This window comes from Bufo gargarizans, chromosome 2, assembly GCF_014858855.1.
Source record: "Bufo gargarizans isolate SCDJY-AF-19 chromosome 2, ASM1485885v1, whole genome shotgun sequence".
Lineage (NCBI taxonomy): Eukaryota > Metazoa > Chordata > Amphibia > Anura > Bufonidae > Bufo > Bufo gargarizans.
The window spans coordinates 1,697,895-1,714,806 of NC_058081.1; the positions used below are offsets into that span (position 1 = coordinate 1,697,895).

General features: G+C 50.9%; 1 protein-coding gene across 1 annotated transcript; it reads left to right on the forward strand.

Moving 5' to 3' along the window:
* Positions 1 to 12,689: 12,689 nt before the first annotated feature.
* SPAG7 (sperm associated antigen 7) lies at positions 12,690 to 16,513 on the forward strand. The gene is made up of 7 exons (XM_044282714.1): positions 12,690 to 12,829; positions 13,672 to 13,739; positions 15,216 to 15,304; positions 15,382 to 15,466; positions 15,539 to 15,628; positions 15,734 to 15,887; positions 16,052 to 16,513. Exons 1-7 carry the CDS (start codon positions 12,703 to 12,705, stop codon positions 16,147 to 16,149), a joined length of 711 nt encoding a protein of 236 aa, XP_044138649.1. The 5' UTR covers positions 12,690 to 12,702; the 3' UTR covers positions 16,150 to 16,513.
* Positions 16,514 to 16,912: the final 399 nt, after the last annotated feature.

Sequence of the window (16,912 nt, forward strand, 5' to 3'; positions counted from 1 at the left end):
AACTTGTCTGCAGACATTACTTTTGCTGTTTAAACACATGCCAAGTAAATATCTGTAAAGAATAAATCAAGGCAACTGGACGTACTGTAGATTTCTTGAAAACGTTTCACTCGTTCTTCCAACGAGCTTTCTCAATTCTGAGTGATTGTACAAAAATTCTGGGAATAAATATGTAACTGAATCCACATCTGGTAATTATACCCAGCATTGGGTCGAAGGTGTTGATTCCATTATCCTAATTGGAGTCAGTAGGTGATAAAGACTTCCCAGAAAAAGGTGTCAAGACAGCATTGTATGTGGCAGACAATAGATCTCTAACCCCCCCCGCCTCTATTCAAGCTTGGCTTCTCCATTTTTACGTAGATGGCCTCCTTCACGCCTCGTTTGTACCAATCGGCCTCCTTATCCAAAACACGTACTTGACTGTCTTCAAAGGTGTGACCTGTTCCTTTTAGATGTAAGTACATGGCTGAATCTTGACCAGAGGTTTTGGCTCTTCTATGCTGGGCCATACGCTGATGTAGTTGTTGTTTTGTTTCGCCGATATACAGATCTGAGCATTCCCCAGTGCACTGGACTGCGTACACAATGTTGTCCATCTTGTGTTTAGGCGTTGGGTCTTTGGGGTGAACCAGTTGTTGCCTCAGTGTGTTGCTGGGTTTAAAGCAAACAGGGTTGTGATGTTTATTAAAAATCCTTTTGAGTTTCTCACACACCCCAGCTACATATGGCATACCCATATTCTTGCGTCTGTCATGCTTCTCGCCCTCACTGGTAGTCCTGGTGCTCTTTCTTCTCCTTCCTTCTGTTTTGACAAAGGCCCAAACTGGATACCCACAAGTTTTAAGTGCCCCTCTGAGGTGTTTGAATTCCTTCGCCTTGGCCTCTGTGCTGGTGGGGATTTTCTCTGCCCGGTGGTGTAGAGTCTGGATGACTCCCAGTTTGTGGTCTAGAGGATGGTGGGAATCAAATAGCAGGTACTGGTCTGTGTGTGTTGGTTTTCGATAGACCTCTATTCCCAGTTTCCTTCCCTCTTCCACTGTTATAAGACAGTCCAGAAACGCCAGTTTGTTGTTCTGCATATCTTCCCGCGTGAAATTGATGTTATGATCCACTGAGTTGAGGTGGTCGGTGAAAGCCTGTAACTCTTGTTTATGAATTTTAACCCAAGTGTCATCCACATATCTGAACCAATGACTCGGTGTAATTCCCTTGAAAGTGGTCAGGGCTTTCCTTTCTACTTACTCCATATACAGGTTCGCTACAATAGGTGAGACTGGTGATCCCATCGCACAGCCATGTTTTTGCTTGTAGAACTTGTCCTTATACTTGAAGTACAGTCATGTGAAAAAATTAGGACACCCTTTGAAAGCATGTGGTTTTTTGTAACATTTTTAATAAAAGGTTATTTCATCTCCGTTTCAACAATACAGAGAGATTAAAGTAATCCGACTAAACAAAGAAAACTGAAGAAAAGTCTTTTCAAGATCTTCTGTAAATGTCATTCTACAAAAATGCCTATTCTAACTGAGGAAAAAGATAGGACACCCTTGCCCCTAATAGCGAGTGTTACCTCCTTTGGCTGAAATAACTGCAGTGAGACGGTTCTTGTAGCCATCTACCAGTCTTCGACATCGGTCTGAGGAAATTTTACCCCACTCCTCAATGCAGAACTTTTTCAGCTGTGAGATGTTTGAGGGGTTTCTTGCACGTACAGCCCTTTTCAAGTCACCCCACAGCATCTCAATGGGATTCAAATCTGGACTTTGACTTGGCCATTCCAGGACTCTCCATTTCTTCTTTTTCAGCCAATCTTTGGTTGATTTACTAGTATGTTTTGGGTCATTGTCATGTTGCATGGTCCAGTTCCGCTTCAGCTTTAATTTTCTAACTGATGGTCTCACATGTTCTTCAAGCACCTTCTGATACACAGTAGAATTCATCGTGGATTCTATGATGGTGAGCTGACCAGGTCCTGCTGCAGCAAAGCAGCCCCAAACCATGACACTTCCACCTCCATGCTTCACAGTTGGTATGAGGTTCTTTTCTTGGAATGCTGTGTTTGGTTTACGCCAAACATGTCCTCTGCTGTTGTGTCCAAATAATTCAATTTTGGACTCATCTGTCCAAAGAACATTATTCCAGAAGTCCTGGTCTTTGTCAACTTTATCTCTGGCAAATGTCAGTCTGGCCTCGATGTTTCTCTTGGAAAGCAAAGGTTTCCTCCTTGCACACCTCCCATGCAAGTTAAACTTGTACAGTCTCTTTCTGATTGTAGAGGCATGTACTTCTACATCAACAGTAGCCAGAGCCTGCTGTAGTTCTCGAGATGACACTTTAGGGTTTTTGGAGACCTCTTTTAGCATCTTGCGGTCTGCTCTTGGGGTGAACTTGCTGGGGCGACCAGTCCTGGGCATGTTGGCAGTTGTTTTGAAAGCCCTCCACTTGTAGACTATCTTCCGGACAGTGGAATGGCTGATTTCAAAATCTTTTGAGATCTTTTTAAATCCCTTCCCAGACTCATAGGCTGCTACAATCTTTTTTCTGAAGTCCTCTGACAGCTCTTTTGCTCTCACCATGGTGCTCACTCTCACTTCAACAGTCAGGAGCACACCAAACTAAATGTCTGAGGTTTAAATAGGGCAAGCCTCATTCAACATGCAGAGTAACGATCTACTAATTATGTGCACCTGGTGTGATATACCTGTGTGAGATCTGAGCCAATTTAAGAGGGAATACATGTGAGGGTGTCCTATCTTTTTCCTCAGTTAGAATAGGCATTTTTGTAGAATGACATTTACAGAAGATCTTGAAAAGACTTTTCTTCAGTTTTCTTTGTTTAGTCGGATTACTTTAATCTCTCTGTATTGTTGAAACGGAGATGAAATAACCTTTTATTAAAAATGTTACAAAAAACCACATGCTTTCAAAGGGTGTCCTAATTTTTTCACATGACTGTAGGTGGAACTCAGACAAAGGTCCAGTAAGGCACACACTTGGTCTGGGCAAAGTTCTGTTCTGCATCCTAAGGTGTTGTCTAATAGCAACTGTTTCCTGACTGTTTCAATTGCCTCTGTAGTGGGTATGCAGGTGAAGAGGGATGTAACATCATAGGAGACCATTGTCTCTTCTCTGCCCAATACCAAGTTCTGGATTTTGGTGGTGAAATCTTGAGAGTTCTGTATGTGATGTTGTGTGTTTCCAACCAAGGGCGCTAGGATTCTGGCTAAGTATTTGGCCACATTGTAGGTCACAGAGTTGATGCTGCTGACAATTGGCCTGAGAGGGGTCCCGTCCTTATGTATCTTAGGAAGTCCATAAATACATGGAGGGGCTTCCCCAGGGTAGAGGCGATGATACATGGCCCGATCAATGATTTTGTTCTTTTCTAGTTGTTGTAGTAGTTCTATAACCTTCTTCTTGTAGCCACTGGTTGGGTCTCCCCTTAGGGCCTTATATGTGTTGTTCTCATCCTGGAGTGTGGTCACCTTGGCATCGTAGTCAGACGTATTAAGTACAACCGTGCATCTTCCTTTATCCGCAGGCAGGATGGTGATGTTTGTGTCTTTCTTCAGGGATGTAACCGCCTTCCTTTCTTCTCTAGTCAAGTTTGAAGGAGGTGGTTTGGCACTGGCCAGAGCTGCAGACAGTCAAGTACGTATTTTGGATAAGGAGGCCGATTGGTACAAACGAGGCGTGAAGGAGGCCATCTACGTAAAAATGGAGAAGCCAAGCTTGAATAGAGGTGGGGGGGGGGGGGGGTTAGACATCTATTGTCTGCCACATACAATGCTGTCTTGACACCTTTTTCTGGGAAGTCTTTATCACCTACTGACTCCAATTAGGATAATGGAATCAACACCTTTGACCCAATGCTGGGTATAATTACCAGATGTGGATTCAGTTACATATTTATTCCCAGAATTTTTGTACAGTCACTCAGAATTGAGAAAGCTCGTTGGAAGAACGAGTGAAACGTTTTCAAGAAATCTACAGTACGTCCAGTTGCCTTGATTTATTCTTTACAGATATATACCATGACCTGGATAAATGAGAACCTTCACAGACACATGCCAAGTAAATGCTGATGTCAAATAATTGAGTCACCTGTAGAAGGAGGTACACTGACTCTGAAAGGAGGTAGAAGGAGGTACACTGACTCTGACTTGTAGCCTGCAGCTGTGTTCTGTCTGTCAGATTTCACTGCCCGGGAAGTTTTCAATACCCCTCGTCACTTCCTCCTCGTTCCGACGTCTACTCTGGAAGGAGGTGCATACTGCCGGCCCTACTGTGATGCGCGTGCACTAATACTAGTTAGCAAACACGCCCTCTCTTGCTTTGTGGAACGCAAATGCGTCCCACAGGCAAGATTCGATTCCTCTGTAGTGCAGGATGGGTCGCCGTGGGAAACAGCCGCATTGAAGGGTCTAAAGAGCCGCTTGTGGCTCGCGAGCCGCACTTTGCCAACCACTGCCCTAGGACATGAAGCACAGAGATTATTACTACCAAGATGCAGAACTTTTGTCCACATTGAACCTCATTTGCCAAGTTGATGCCCAATCACTCAGAGTGTTCCAGTCAGCTTGTAGTTTATGGACATCTTCCATAGACTGTACAGTTCTACACAGCTTAGTGTCATCTGCAGAAATAGATATGGTGCTATTAATCCCGTCCTCAATATTATTAATAAATAGATTAAATAATAGAGGGCCTAGCACTGAACCTTGGGGTCACCACTTATAACCCGGGACCATTCTGAATAGGAATCACTGACCACAACTCTCTGGACACGGTCCTTCAGCCAGTTTTCACTCCAATTACAAACTATACTTTCCAAGCCAATAGACCCTACTTTACCTATTAAGCGTCTATGAGAGACAGGATCAAAAGTCTCTGCAAAATCCAGAAACACTACATTCACAGCTGCCCCTCTGTCCAGGCTACTACTCGCCTCACTACATCCACAGCTGCCCCTCTGTCCAGGCTACTACTCGCCTCACTACATCCACAGCTGCCCCTCTGTCCAGGCTACTACTCGCCTCACTACATCCACAGCTGCCCCTCTGTCCAGGCTACTACTCGCCTCACTACATCCACAGCCGCCCCTCTGTCCAGGCTACTACTCGCCTCACTACATCCACAGCCGCCCCTCTGTCCAGGCTTCTACTCACCTCACTACATCCACAGCCGCCCCTCTGTCCAGGCTACTACTCACCTCACTACATCCACAGCCGCCCCTCTGTCCAGGCTACTACTCGCCTCACTACATCCACAGCCGCCCCTCTGTCCAGGCTACTACTCGCCTCACTACATCCACAGCCGCCCCTGTGTCCAGGCTACTACTCGCCTCATTACATCCACAGCCGCCCCGCTGTCCAGGCTTCTACTCACCTCACTGCATCCACAGCCGCCCCTCTGTCCAGGCTACTACTCGCCTCACTACATCCACAGCCGCCCCTGTGTCCAGGCTACTACTCGCCTCACTACATCCACAGCCACCCCTCTGTCCAGGCTTTTACTCACCTCACTGCATCCACAGCCGCCCCTCTGTCCAGGCTACTACTCGCCTCATTACATCCACAGCCGCCCCTCTGTCCAGGCTACTACTCGCCTCACTACATCCACAGCCGCCCCTGTGTCCAGGCTTCTACTCACCTCACTACATCCACAGCCGCCCCTCTGTCCAGGCTACTACTCACCTCACTACATCCACCCCTCTGTCCAGGCTTTTACTCACCTTACTGCATCCACAGCCGCCCCTCTGTCCAGGCTACTACTCACCTCACTACATCCACAGCCACCCCTCTGTCCAGGCTACTACTCACCTCACTACATCCACAGCCGCCCCTCTATCCAGGCTTTTACTCACCTCCTCATAAAAACAAATCTAGTTAGTCTGACAACTTCTGTCCTTGGTAAACCCATGTTGGTTATCACTTATGATATTATAGTCACATACTCCTGTATATAGTCCCTTAAGATTCCTTCAAACATTTTTTCCACAACAGAAGTTAAACTAACTGGTCTATAATTACCTGTGGAGGACCTAGATCCTTTTTTGAATATGGGCACCACATTTTCCTTGCGCCAATCACTTGGCTCTGTACCAGCACCTAGAGAATCTTTAAACATTATAAACAGGGGCGCAGCAATGACTGAACTGAACTCTTTAAGAACTCTTGGGTGTAATCCATCTGGGCCCGGAGCCTTGTTCACATTTACCTTATTTAACTTCTCTTGGACCATATCTACAGTTAGACAATTCAGTATATTACTGGATGTACTAACAGCCCCAGCACCACAGATATCAGCTTCTTTCTCTTTTGTATATACAGAGCCAAATGTAATGTGATTCCTCAGACCAGGCGTCTTCTTCCCATAGTGCACCTGGTACCATCTCTTCTCAGGTAAGTGACGCACACACACCCGGCCGTCCACGTGATGTAATGTGATTCCTCAGACCAGGCGTCTTCTTCCCATAGTGCACCTGGTACCATCTGTTCTCAGGTAAGTGATGCGCACACACACCCGGCCGTCCACATGATGTAATGCGATTCCTCAGACACGCCATCTTCTTCCCATAGTGCACCTGGTACCATCTCTTCTCGGGTAAGTGACGCACACACACCCGTCCGTCCACGTGATGTAATGTGATTCCTCAGACCAGGTCGCCTTCTCCCCATAGTGCACCTGGTACCATCTCTTCTCAGGTAAGTGATGCACACACACCTGGCCATCCACATAATGTAATGTGATTCCTCAGACCAGGTGTCTTCTTCCCATAGTGCACCTGGTACCATCTCTTCTCAGGTAAGTGAGGCACACACACCCAGCTGTCCACGTGATGTAATGTGATTCCTCAGACCAGGTGTCTTCTTCCCATAGTGCACCTGGTACCATCTCTTCTCAGGTAAGTGAGGCACACACACCCAGCTGTCCACGTGATGTAATGTGATTCCTCAGACCAGGTGTCTTCTTCCCATAGTGCACCTGGTACCATCTCTTCTCAGGTAAGTGACGCACACACACCTGGCCATCCACATAATATAATTCCTCAGACCAGGTGTCTTCTTCCCATAGTGCACCTGGTACCATCTCTTCTCAGGTAAGTGATGCACACACACCCGGCTGTCCACGTGATGTAATGTGATTCCTCAGACCAGGCGTCTTCTTCCCATAGTGCACCTGGTACCATCTCTTCTCAGGTAAGTGACGCACACACACCCGGCCGTCCACGTGATGTAATGTGATTCCTCAGACCAGGTGTCTTCTTCCCATAGTGCACCTGGTACCATCTATTCTCAGGTAAGTGACGCACACACACCCGGCCGTCCACGTGATGTAATGTGATTCCTCAGACCAGGCCGCCTTGTTCCCATAGTGCACCTGGTACCATCTCTTCTCAGGTAAGTGACGCACACACACCCGGCCGTCCACGTGATGTAATGCGATTCCTCAGACCAGGTGTCTTCTTCCCATAGTGCACCTGGTACCATCTCTTCTCAGGTAAGTGATGCACACACACCCGGCCGTCCACGTGATGTAATGCGATTCCTCAGACCAGGCCTCCTTCTTCCCATAGTGCACCTGGTACCATCTCTTCTCAGGTAAGTGATGCACACACACCCGGCCGTCCACGTAATGTAATGCGATTCCTCAGACCAGGCATCTTCTTCCCATAGTGCACCTGGTACCATCTCTTCTCAGGTAAGTGACGCACACACACCTGGCCGTCCACGTGATGTAATGTGATTCCTCAGACCAGGCATCTTCTTCCCATAGTGCACCTGGTACCATCTCTTCTCAGGTAAGTGATGCACACACACCCGGCCGTCCACGTAATGTAATGCGATTCCTCAGACCAGGCATCTTCTTCCCATAGTGCACCTGGTACCATCTCTTCTCAGGTAAGTGACGCACACACAACTGGCCGTCCACAGTGATGTAATGTGATTCCTCAGACCAGGCCTCCTTCCAGTCATCCAGATGATGTACACATGCGGCTCTGGCGGCTGGGGCCAAACAATGCCATCAGTCTGCCATCTCAGTAAATAAAATGTTTGAAGTAAAAAAAAAAATATATATTATATATATATATATAACATTGTACGTTATTTATCCCCCATAAATGCTTTGTTTTTTCTCGTTTTGTTGTTCCTGCTTCACAAACTGAATAAAAAGTCATGTATACCACAAAATGATAGCAATTATTTATTTTATGCACTTCTATAGCGGTACTATATTCCGCAGCGCTTTACAGACATTATCATCCATCTGTCCCCAATGGGGCTCACAATCTAAGGTCCCCATCAGCACATAACAAGAGGTACTGAGGGCACCGTCCTCCCACCTGGGAATTGAAGGAACACAATCCTGGCCTGATCCGACCGTCCAAGAAATCGGGGTGCAGAGCTTGAACAGAATGAAATGGAGAACAAGATACAGAGATAAGCTGCACTCACCATTCGTGTTCACGCTTCTTTATTGTAGGGCATGTTGCGGGGGCAGACTCACATGTTGTATCAATCCACAGCTGTGGATTGATACTCCATGTGAGTCTGCCCCCGCAACATGCCCTACACTAAGGTCCCCATCAGTCTGTCTTTGGAGTGTGGAGGAAACCAGAGAACCCGGAGGACCCGCACAAACACGGGGAGAACATACACACTCCATGCAGATATTGTCCTTGGTAGGATTCAAACCCAGGACCCCAGCGCTGACCACTGAGCCACCGTGCTGCCCAGCAATGAATAATTCACCCCACAAAAAAGCCCTCACACGGCTACTCCAGCAAAAATATAAAAAAGTTATGGCTCTCAAGGTGTTGTTAGGGCCCACAAAAGGAGAGTGAAGGTTGTAGTACCAGTGATGCCTCCATGATGGGTGTCCTGGGGCAGTTTCTCTGAATTAACTGTCTGGGAGGAAATAATGGAACCAAGACAAGGACGTGGCAATGTATCAGGAGTACACGGCAGCGCACAGGAGTACACGACGATACGCGGCAGCGCACAGGAGTACACGACGATACGCGGCAGCGCACAGGAGTACACGACGATACGCGGCAGCGCACAGGAGTACACGACGATACGCGGCAGCGCACAGGAGTACACGACGATACGCGGCAGCGCACAGGGGTACACGACGATACGCGGCAGCGCACAGGAGTACACGACGATACGCGGCAGCGCACAGGAGTACACGACGATACGCGGCAGCGCACAGGAGTACACGACGATACGCGGCAGCGCACAGGAGTACGCGACGATACGCGGCAGCGCACAGGAGTACGCGACGATACGCGGCAGCGCACAGGAGTACGCGACGATACGCGGCAGCGCACAGGGGTACGCGACGATACGCGGCAGCGCACAGGAGTACGCGACGATACGCGGCAGCGCACAGGAGTACACGACGATACGCGGCAGCGCACAGGGGTACACGGCGATACGCGGCAGTGCACAGGAGTACGCGACGATACGCGGCAGCGCACAGGTGTATACACAGGAGTAGACAATGATATATGGCAATATACAGCAGTATGTACAGAGGTATACAAGAATACAGTCAGGTCCATAAATATTGGGGCATCGACACAATTCTAACATGTTTGCCTTTATACACCACCACAATGGATGTGAAATGAAACAAACAAGATGTGTATTTACCCGCAGACTGTCGGCTTTACCCGCAGACTGTCGGCTCTACCCGCAGGCTGTCGGCTCTACCCGCAGGCTGTCGGCTCTACCCGCAGGCTGTCGGCTCTACCCGCAGGCTGTCGGCTCTACCCGCAGACTGTCGGCTCTACCCGCAGACTGTCGGCTCTACCCGCAGACTGTCGGCTCTACCCGCAGACTGTCGGCTTTACCCGCAGACTGTCGGCTTTACCCGCAGACTGTCAGCTGTAATCTGAGGGTTTTACATCCAAATCAGGTGAACGGTGCAGGAATTACAGCAGTTGCATCTGTGCCTCCCACTTGTTAAGGGACCAGAAGTAATGGGACAATTGTCTTCTCGGCTGTCCCATGGCCGGTGTGTGTTATTCCCTCATTATCCCAATTACAATGAGCAGATACAAGGTCCAGAGGTCATTTCCAGTCTGATATCTGCATTTGGAATCTGTTGCCGTCAACTCTCAAGATGAGATCCAAAGAGCGGTCACTATCAGTGAAGCCATCATTAGGCTGAAAAACACAACAAACCCATCAGAGAGACAGCAAAAACATCAGACCTGGCCAAAACAACTGTTTGGAACATTCTTAAAAAGACGGAACGCACCGGTGAGCTCAGCAACACCAAAAGACCCGGAAGACCACGGAAAACAACTGTGGTGGATGAGCGAAAAATTCTTTCCCTGGTGAAGAAAACGCCCTTCACAACAGTTGGCCGGAACAAGAACACTCTCCAGGAGGTAGGTGTATGTGTGTCAAAGTCACCAATCAGGAGAAGACTTCACCAGAGTGAATACAGAGGGTTCACCACAAGATGTAAACCATTGGTGAGCCTCAAAAACAGGAAGGCCAGATTAGAGTTTGCCAAACGACATCTAGAAAAGCCTTCACAGTTCTGGAACAACATCCTATGGACAGATGAGACCAAGATCAACTTGTACCAGAGTGATGGGAAGAGAAGAGTATGGAGAAGGAAAGGAGCTGCTCATGATCCTAAGCATACCACCTCATCAGTGAAGCATGGTGGTGGCAGTGTCATGACGTGGGCATGTATGGCGGCCAATGGAACTGCTTCTCCTGTATTTATTGATGATGTGACTGCTGACAGAAGCAGCAGGATGAATTCTGAAGGGTTTCGGGCAATATTATCTGCTCATATTCAGCCAAATGCTTCAGAACTCATTGGACGGCGCTTCACAGAGCAGATGGACAATGACCCAAAGCATACAGCAAAAGCAACCAAAGGGAAAGAAGCGGAATGTTCTGCAATGGCCGAGTCAATCCACGGACCTGAATCCGATTGAGCATTTCACTTGCTGAAGACAAAACTGAAGGAAAATTCCCCAAGAACAAGCAGGAGCTGAAGACAGTGGCAGTAGAGGCCGGGCAGAGCGTCACTAGGGATGAGACCAGCGTCTGGTGATGTCTATGCGTTCCAGACTTCAGGCTGTAACTGACTGCAAAGGATTCGCAACCAAGTATTAAAAAGTGAAAGTTTGATTTATGATTATTATTCTGTCCCATTACTTCTGGTCCCGTAACAAGTGGGAGGCACAGATGCAACTGCTGTAATTCCTGCACCGGTCACCTGATCTGGATGTAAATACCTCAGATTAGAGCCGACACTCTGCGGGTACAGCCGACAGTCTGCGGGTACAGCCGACACTCTGCGGGTACAGCCGACACTCTGCGGGTACAGCCGACACTCTGCGGGTACAGCCGACACTCTGCGGGTACAGCCGACACTCTGCGGGTACAGCCGACACTCTGCGGGTAGAGCCCATCTTGTCCGTCTCATCTCACATCCATTGTGGCAGAAATGTTACATTGTGTCCATGCCCCAATATTTATGGACCGGACTGTATGTACAGGAGCATATATAAGGGTATACAGGAGTTTACATAGGTGGACACCGAGTACTACACACAAGTATATACAGAACAGTAGTACATAAATGGTTGTACAGAACTGTATAGATGACGGGGGTACACAGGCGTATGAGAATATACAGAACAGTAGTATACATACAGGTGTACATCCAGAGCAATACAGGAGTATATAGAGGAGTATATGGCAGTATATATGGGAGTATAGAGGAGTATATAGAGAAGTACACAGGAGCACACGAGAGTACGCGGCAGGGTACACGGGAGTACATGGGGGGCATACAGCAGTATGCAGAGGGGTACACGGGAGTATGTAGCAGGGTACACGAGTACATAGGGGGTATACAGCAGTATATAGAGGGGTACACGGGAGGGAGTAAGCGGCGGGGTACACGGGAGTAAGCTGCAGGGTACACGGGAGTACATAGGGGTATACAGCAGTATGCAGAGGGGTATGCGGGAGTACGTAGCGGGGTACACAGGAGTACATAGGGGGTATACAGCAGTATGCAGAGGGGTACATGGGAGTACGTAGCGGGGTACACAGGGGGTATACAGCAGTATGCAGAGGGGTACGCGGGAGTACGTAGCGGGGTACGCGGGAGTACGTAGCGGGGTACGCGGGAGTACGCAGCGGGGTACACAGGGGGTATACAGCAGTATGCAGAGGGGTACGCGGGAGTACGTAGCGGGGTACGCGGGAGTACGTAGCGGGGTACGCGGGAGTACGCAGCGGGGTACGCGGGAGTACGCAGCAGGGTACGCGGGAGTACGCAGCGGGGTACGCGGGAGTACGCAGCGGGGTACGCGGGAGTACGCAGCGGGGTACGCGGGAGTACGCAGCGGGGTACACGGGAGTACGCAGCGGGGTACACGGGAGTATGCAGCGGGGTACACGGGAGTACATAGGGGGTATACAGCAGTATGTAGCGGGGTACACAGGAGTATGCAGAGGGGTACACAGGAGTATGTAGCGGGGTACACAGGAGTATGTAGCGGGGTACACAGCAGTATGTAGCGGGGTACACAGCAGTATGTAGCGGGGTACACAGCAGTATGTAGCGGGGTACACGGGGCCACACTGCCCCTTTATTTCGGCTTTGGCACTAGGTGGGGACAGACAAGGTGTTGCCCCTTTAAGAACGCGCATGCGTTTAAGGCCGGGCGCGCTCCCGCTCACAGGATCCAAGATGGCGGATCTGCTCGGTTCTATCCTGAGCTCCATGGAGCGGCCGCCTCAGGTCGGGGACCAGGAGAGTCGGCGGAAGGCCAGAGGTGAGTCCGCTCTCGCAGTCCGGTGACGTATGTACGGTAACCCCGGTCACCGAGCTCTTCTAACCCGAGGAGCGGCTCGGAGCCGCCCGCTACATTTCTGGTATCCGAGAGACCGGACCGGTGAATTTCCGCAGTTTCATTGGTCTTTCAGGGTGTCAGTCAAGATATCTATGACCAATCGGCGAGGAGCTCACGTCGAAGCTGTGTTACTATTGGTCCTGTGTGCGATTGGGCGTGTTCTTCCTCTGCTTTTGGCTGAGTGTGAGCTGATTGGCTGTTTTAATGTCCTGCTTGTGTCGCAGCTGCATTGTGATTGGTCCATCGAGGTCGTGTCCTCTTGTATTTTGTTTGCCCCGCCTCTTAGGGTGTCACGTGTTTCCAGTGGCTGCTCCTCGTCAGTCGGTGGTAATTAGAGGGGCCGTCCATCTGTGGCTGTATGCGCCCCCTGTATCCCAGGCTTATCATGAACGTGTATTGTCTGCTGGGACTTGTAGTGTTCAGGATCCCATACAAATGGCACCTGACCTTGAGAAATGTAAGGAGTCAGTCCCCTGACCCTGGCCCAGCCCCTCCAGTCCTCTGTGCCCCCCCTCCCGGAGCAGGATGTCCCCATCTGGACACTGATAATATATGGATAGGACGTGGGGCGGCCCCTGACATGACAGAAGAGCCTGCTGCGCCTGGACCGAGCGGGGTACTGCAACTCCCATCATTGAGTGTAACACGGAGTGGACAGCCACAGAACGTGTCAGAAGTGAGGACGAGCGCGGTTCACACCCAGAAAGCCCAGCGTCCTGATATCAGCGGGAAATAACATCCCCTTCTCATTCGTTTCCTTTCAGAGCAAGCGGCCCGACTGAAGAAGATGCAAGAGCACGAGAAGCGGCAGAAGGTGGAGTTCCGAAAAAAGGTGAGACGCTGAGCCCGCCCCCTGCAGGGTGATATAGAAGGGAGCTAGGAGCCTGCCCCGCCCCCTGCAGGGTGATATAGAAGGGAGCTAGGAGCCTGCCCCGCCCCCTGCAGGGTGATATAGAAGGGAGCTAGGAGCCTGCCCCGCCCCCTGCAGGGTGATATAGAAGGGAGCTAGGAGCCTGCCCCGCCCCCTGCAGGGTGATACAGACAGAGGGGAGCTATGAGCCTGCCCCGCCCCCTGCAGGGTGATACAGACAGAGGAGAGCTATGAGCCTGCCCCTCCTCCTGCCCCGCCCCCTGCAGGGTGATATAGAAGGGAGCTAGGAGCCTGCCCCGCCCCCTGCAGGGTGATACAGACAGAAGAGAGCTGTGAGCCTGCCCCGCCCCCTGCAGGGTGATACAGACAGAAGAGAGCTGTGAGCCTGCCCCTCCTCCTGCAGGGTGATACAGACAGAAGAGAGCTATGAGCCTGCCCCTCCTCCTGCAGGGTGATACAGACAGAAGAGAGCTATGAGCCTGCCCCTCCTCCTGCAGGGTGATACAGACAGAAGAGAGCTATGAGCCTGCCCCTCCTCCTGCAGGGTGATAGACAGAAGAGAGCTATGAGCCCGCCCCTCCTCCTGCAGGGTGATACAGACAGAAGAGAGCTATGAGCCTGCCCCTCCCCCTGCAGGGTGATACAGACAGAAGAGAGCTATGAGCCTGCCCCTCCCCCTGCAGGGTGATACAGACAGAAGAGAGCTATGAGCCTGCCCCTCCCCCTGCAGGGTGATACAGACAGAAGAGAGCTATGAGCCTGCCCCTCCCCCTGCAGGGTGATACAGACAGAAGAGAGCTATGAGCCTGCCCCTCCTCCTGTGGGGTGATATAGAAGAGAGCTATGAGCCTGCCCCTCCTCCTGTGGGGTGATATAGAAGAGAGCTATGAGCCTGCCCCTCCTCCTGCAGGGTGATACAGACAGAAGAGAGCGATGAGCCTGCCCTCCCCCTGCGGGGTGATACAGACAGGAGAGCTATGAGACTGCCCCTCCTCCTGCGGGGTGATACAGACAGAAGAGAGCTATGAGCCTGCCCCTCCCCCTGCAGGGTGATAGACAGAAGAGAGCTATGAGCCTGCCCCTCCCCCTGCGGGGTGATACAGACAGAAGAGAGCTATGAGCCTGCCCCTCCTCCTGCAGGGTGATAGACAGAAGAGAGCTATGAGCCTGCCCCTCCTCCTGCAGGGTGATACAGACAGAAGAGAGCTATGAGACTGCCCCTCCTCCTGCAGGGTGATAGACAGAAGAGAGCTATGAGCCTGCCCCTCCCCCTGCGGGGTGATACAGACAGAAGAGAGCTATGAGCCTGCCCCTCCTCCTGCAGGGTGATATAGAAGGGAGCTAGGAGCCTGCCCCGCCCCCTGCAGGGTGATATAGAAGAGAGCTATGAGCCTGCCCCTCCCCCTGTGGGGTAACCTGTTGCTTTCTGCCCTGTAGATGGAGAAGGAGGTCTCGGACTTCATTCAGGACAGCTCGCAGACGAAGAAGAAGTATCCGCCGATGAGTAAGATTGAGCGCAGCATTCTGTGAGTATTGTCGCCCGGTTCTCGCCCTCTGTCTGTCTCTTACGCCCTCGTGATGTCACTGATGTCTCCTCTTGCAGACACGACGTGGTGGAGGTCGCCGGCCTGACGTCGTTTTCATTCGGGGAGGATGAGGAGAGTAGATACGTCATGATATTTAAGAAGGTGGGGTGTGCTCTGCTGGGGGTTGTAGTTGTCCTGATGGTGGAGTAGTGTCTCACGGTGCTCTGTTTGTAGGAGTTTGCCCCGTGTGACGAGGAGCTGGAGGCGTACCGCCGCGGGGAGGAGTGGGACCCGCTGAAGGCTGAGGAGAAGAGGAGGCTGAAGGTACGTGAGGTCCCAGCAGGGGGCGCCAGTGTCATGTGACCCAGAGAGGCCGTTCTGGTTGCTAGGGGCGACCACTGTGTATATAATGAGTCCATGTTCTGACAGGAGTTGGCGCAGAGGGAGGAGGACGACGCAACGAAGGCGCCGTCTAATGTCAACCCCAACAGTGACTACAAAGATAAGTACAGTCACCTGATCGGGAAGATGGCCGCCAAGGACGCCGCCCACACCCTGCAGGCCAACAAGGCGTACGGCTGCGGTAAGAACCTGCAGGCAGCGCTGAGCCACTTGTTAGGTCTGGGGAGGGCGGGGCTTGACTGAGATTCCTGTTATGCTCCACCCCTTCCTAGGCATAACCAGTGGCTCTGTTTCAGGATTGATGGGGGGGTGATGTTTTGGTAACTGTGACTTCTCGCCCCTCAGTTCCTGTCGCCAATAAGCGGGACACGCGATCCATCGAGGAGGCCATGAACGAGATCAGAGCCAAGAAACGCTTAAAGCAAGAGGACGGCGCCCAGTAGACCCTGTGGGGCCCCCGGAGCCCGCGCCTCCCTCTCCGGGGTTCCTGGCGGCGGCCGTTGACTGTTCCTCACGCGGACGCTGCCGCGACTCCGGATCTTATCGTTTTACTGAACTTGTTTTAACCTTTGGGGATTTTAATTTTTTGTTTTTAAGTCTTGGATGTAAGATGCTGGCTGTCAGTGAACGTGGCCTCTGGGGGGCCCCCCCCTGTCTATGAAGCTGCGACCTGGGGGCCCCGATCTAACATGGCCGCTCCTGGACGCAGAGTGGCTTCGTGGAGGTCAACAAAAGTGTTTTTTGGGGTTTTAGTTTTTTTGCTTTGTAAATATTTTCTTTGAAATAAAAAATAAACTAAAAATAAGAGATTGTCGTCGTTTGATGAGCGCGGTCCCGGGGTCGTCGCCGTTCGCTGCCCTCAGTAGTTAGTAATGTTTATCAGTTTCCGGTGATCACATGACTGTGCGGCGGGAGCGCTGCTCCTGAGGCAGAGTCTGTCCTAACCTCTGGCGCTGTAAGGCTGCGCTCACACTTGACAGGCGGCCCTCGCGCAGTAATTCATGCAGATCCAGGGAAGAGATGGTCCTGGATGTCCCGAAGCAGCGCCCCCGCTGTCCTCCAGGCTGTGTCCGGTATTGCTGTTAACCACTTCCTGACCGGGCCGTGTCACTGTGTGTGGTAGTAACTTTAGAACACTTTTACGTATCCAAGCCGCTCTGCGACTGTTTATTCGTGACACGTTGTCCTTCATGTCAATGGTCAGTT

Bases quoted from the DNA above. Each gene is read 5' to 3' on its own strand.
- SPAG7 (XM_044282714.1), top strand. From the start codon at position 12,703: ATGCGTTTAAGGCCGGGCGCGCTCCCGCTCACAGGATCCAAGATGGCG. The intron at 12,830-13,671 runs GTGAGTCCGCTC...GTTTCCTTTCAG, and splicing joins GAGTCGGCGGAAGGCCAGAG to AGCAAGCGGCCCGACTGAAG. The intron at 15,467-15,538 runs GTGGGGTGTGCT...CTCTGTTTGTAG, and splicing joins ACGTCATGATATTTAAGAAG to GAGTTTGCCCCGTGTGACGA.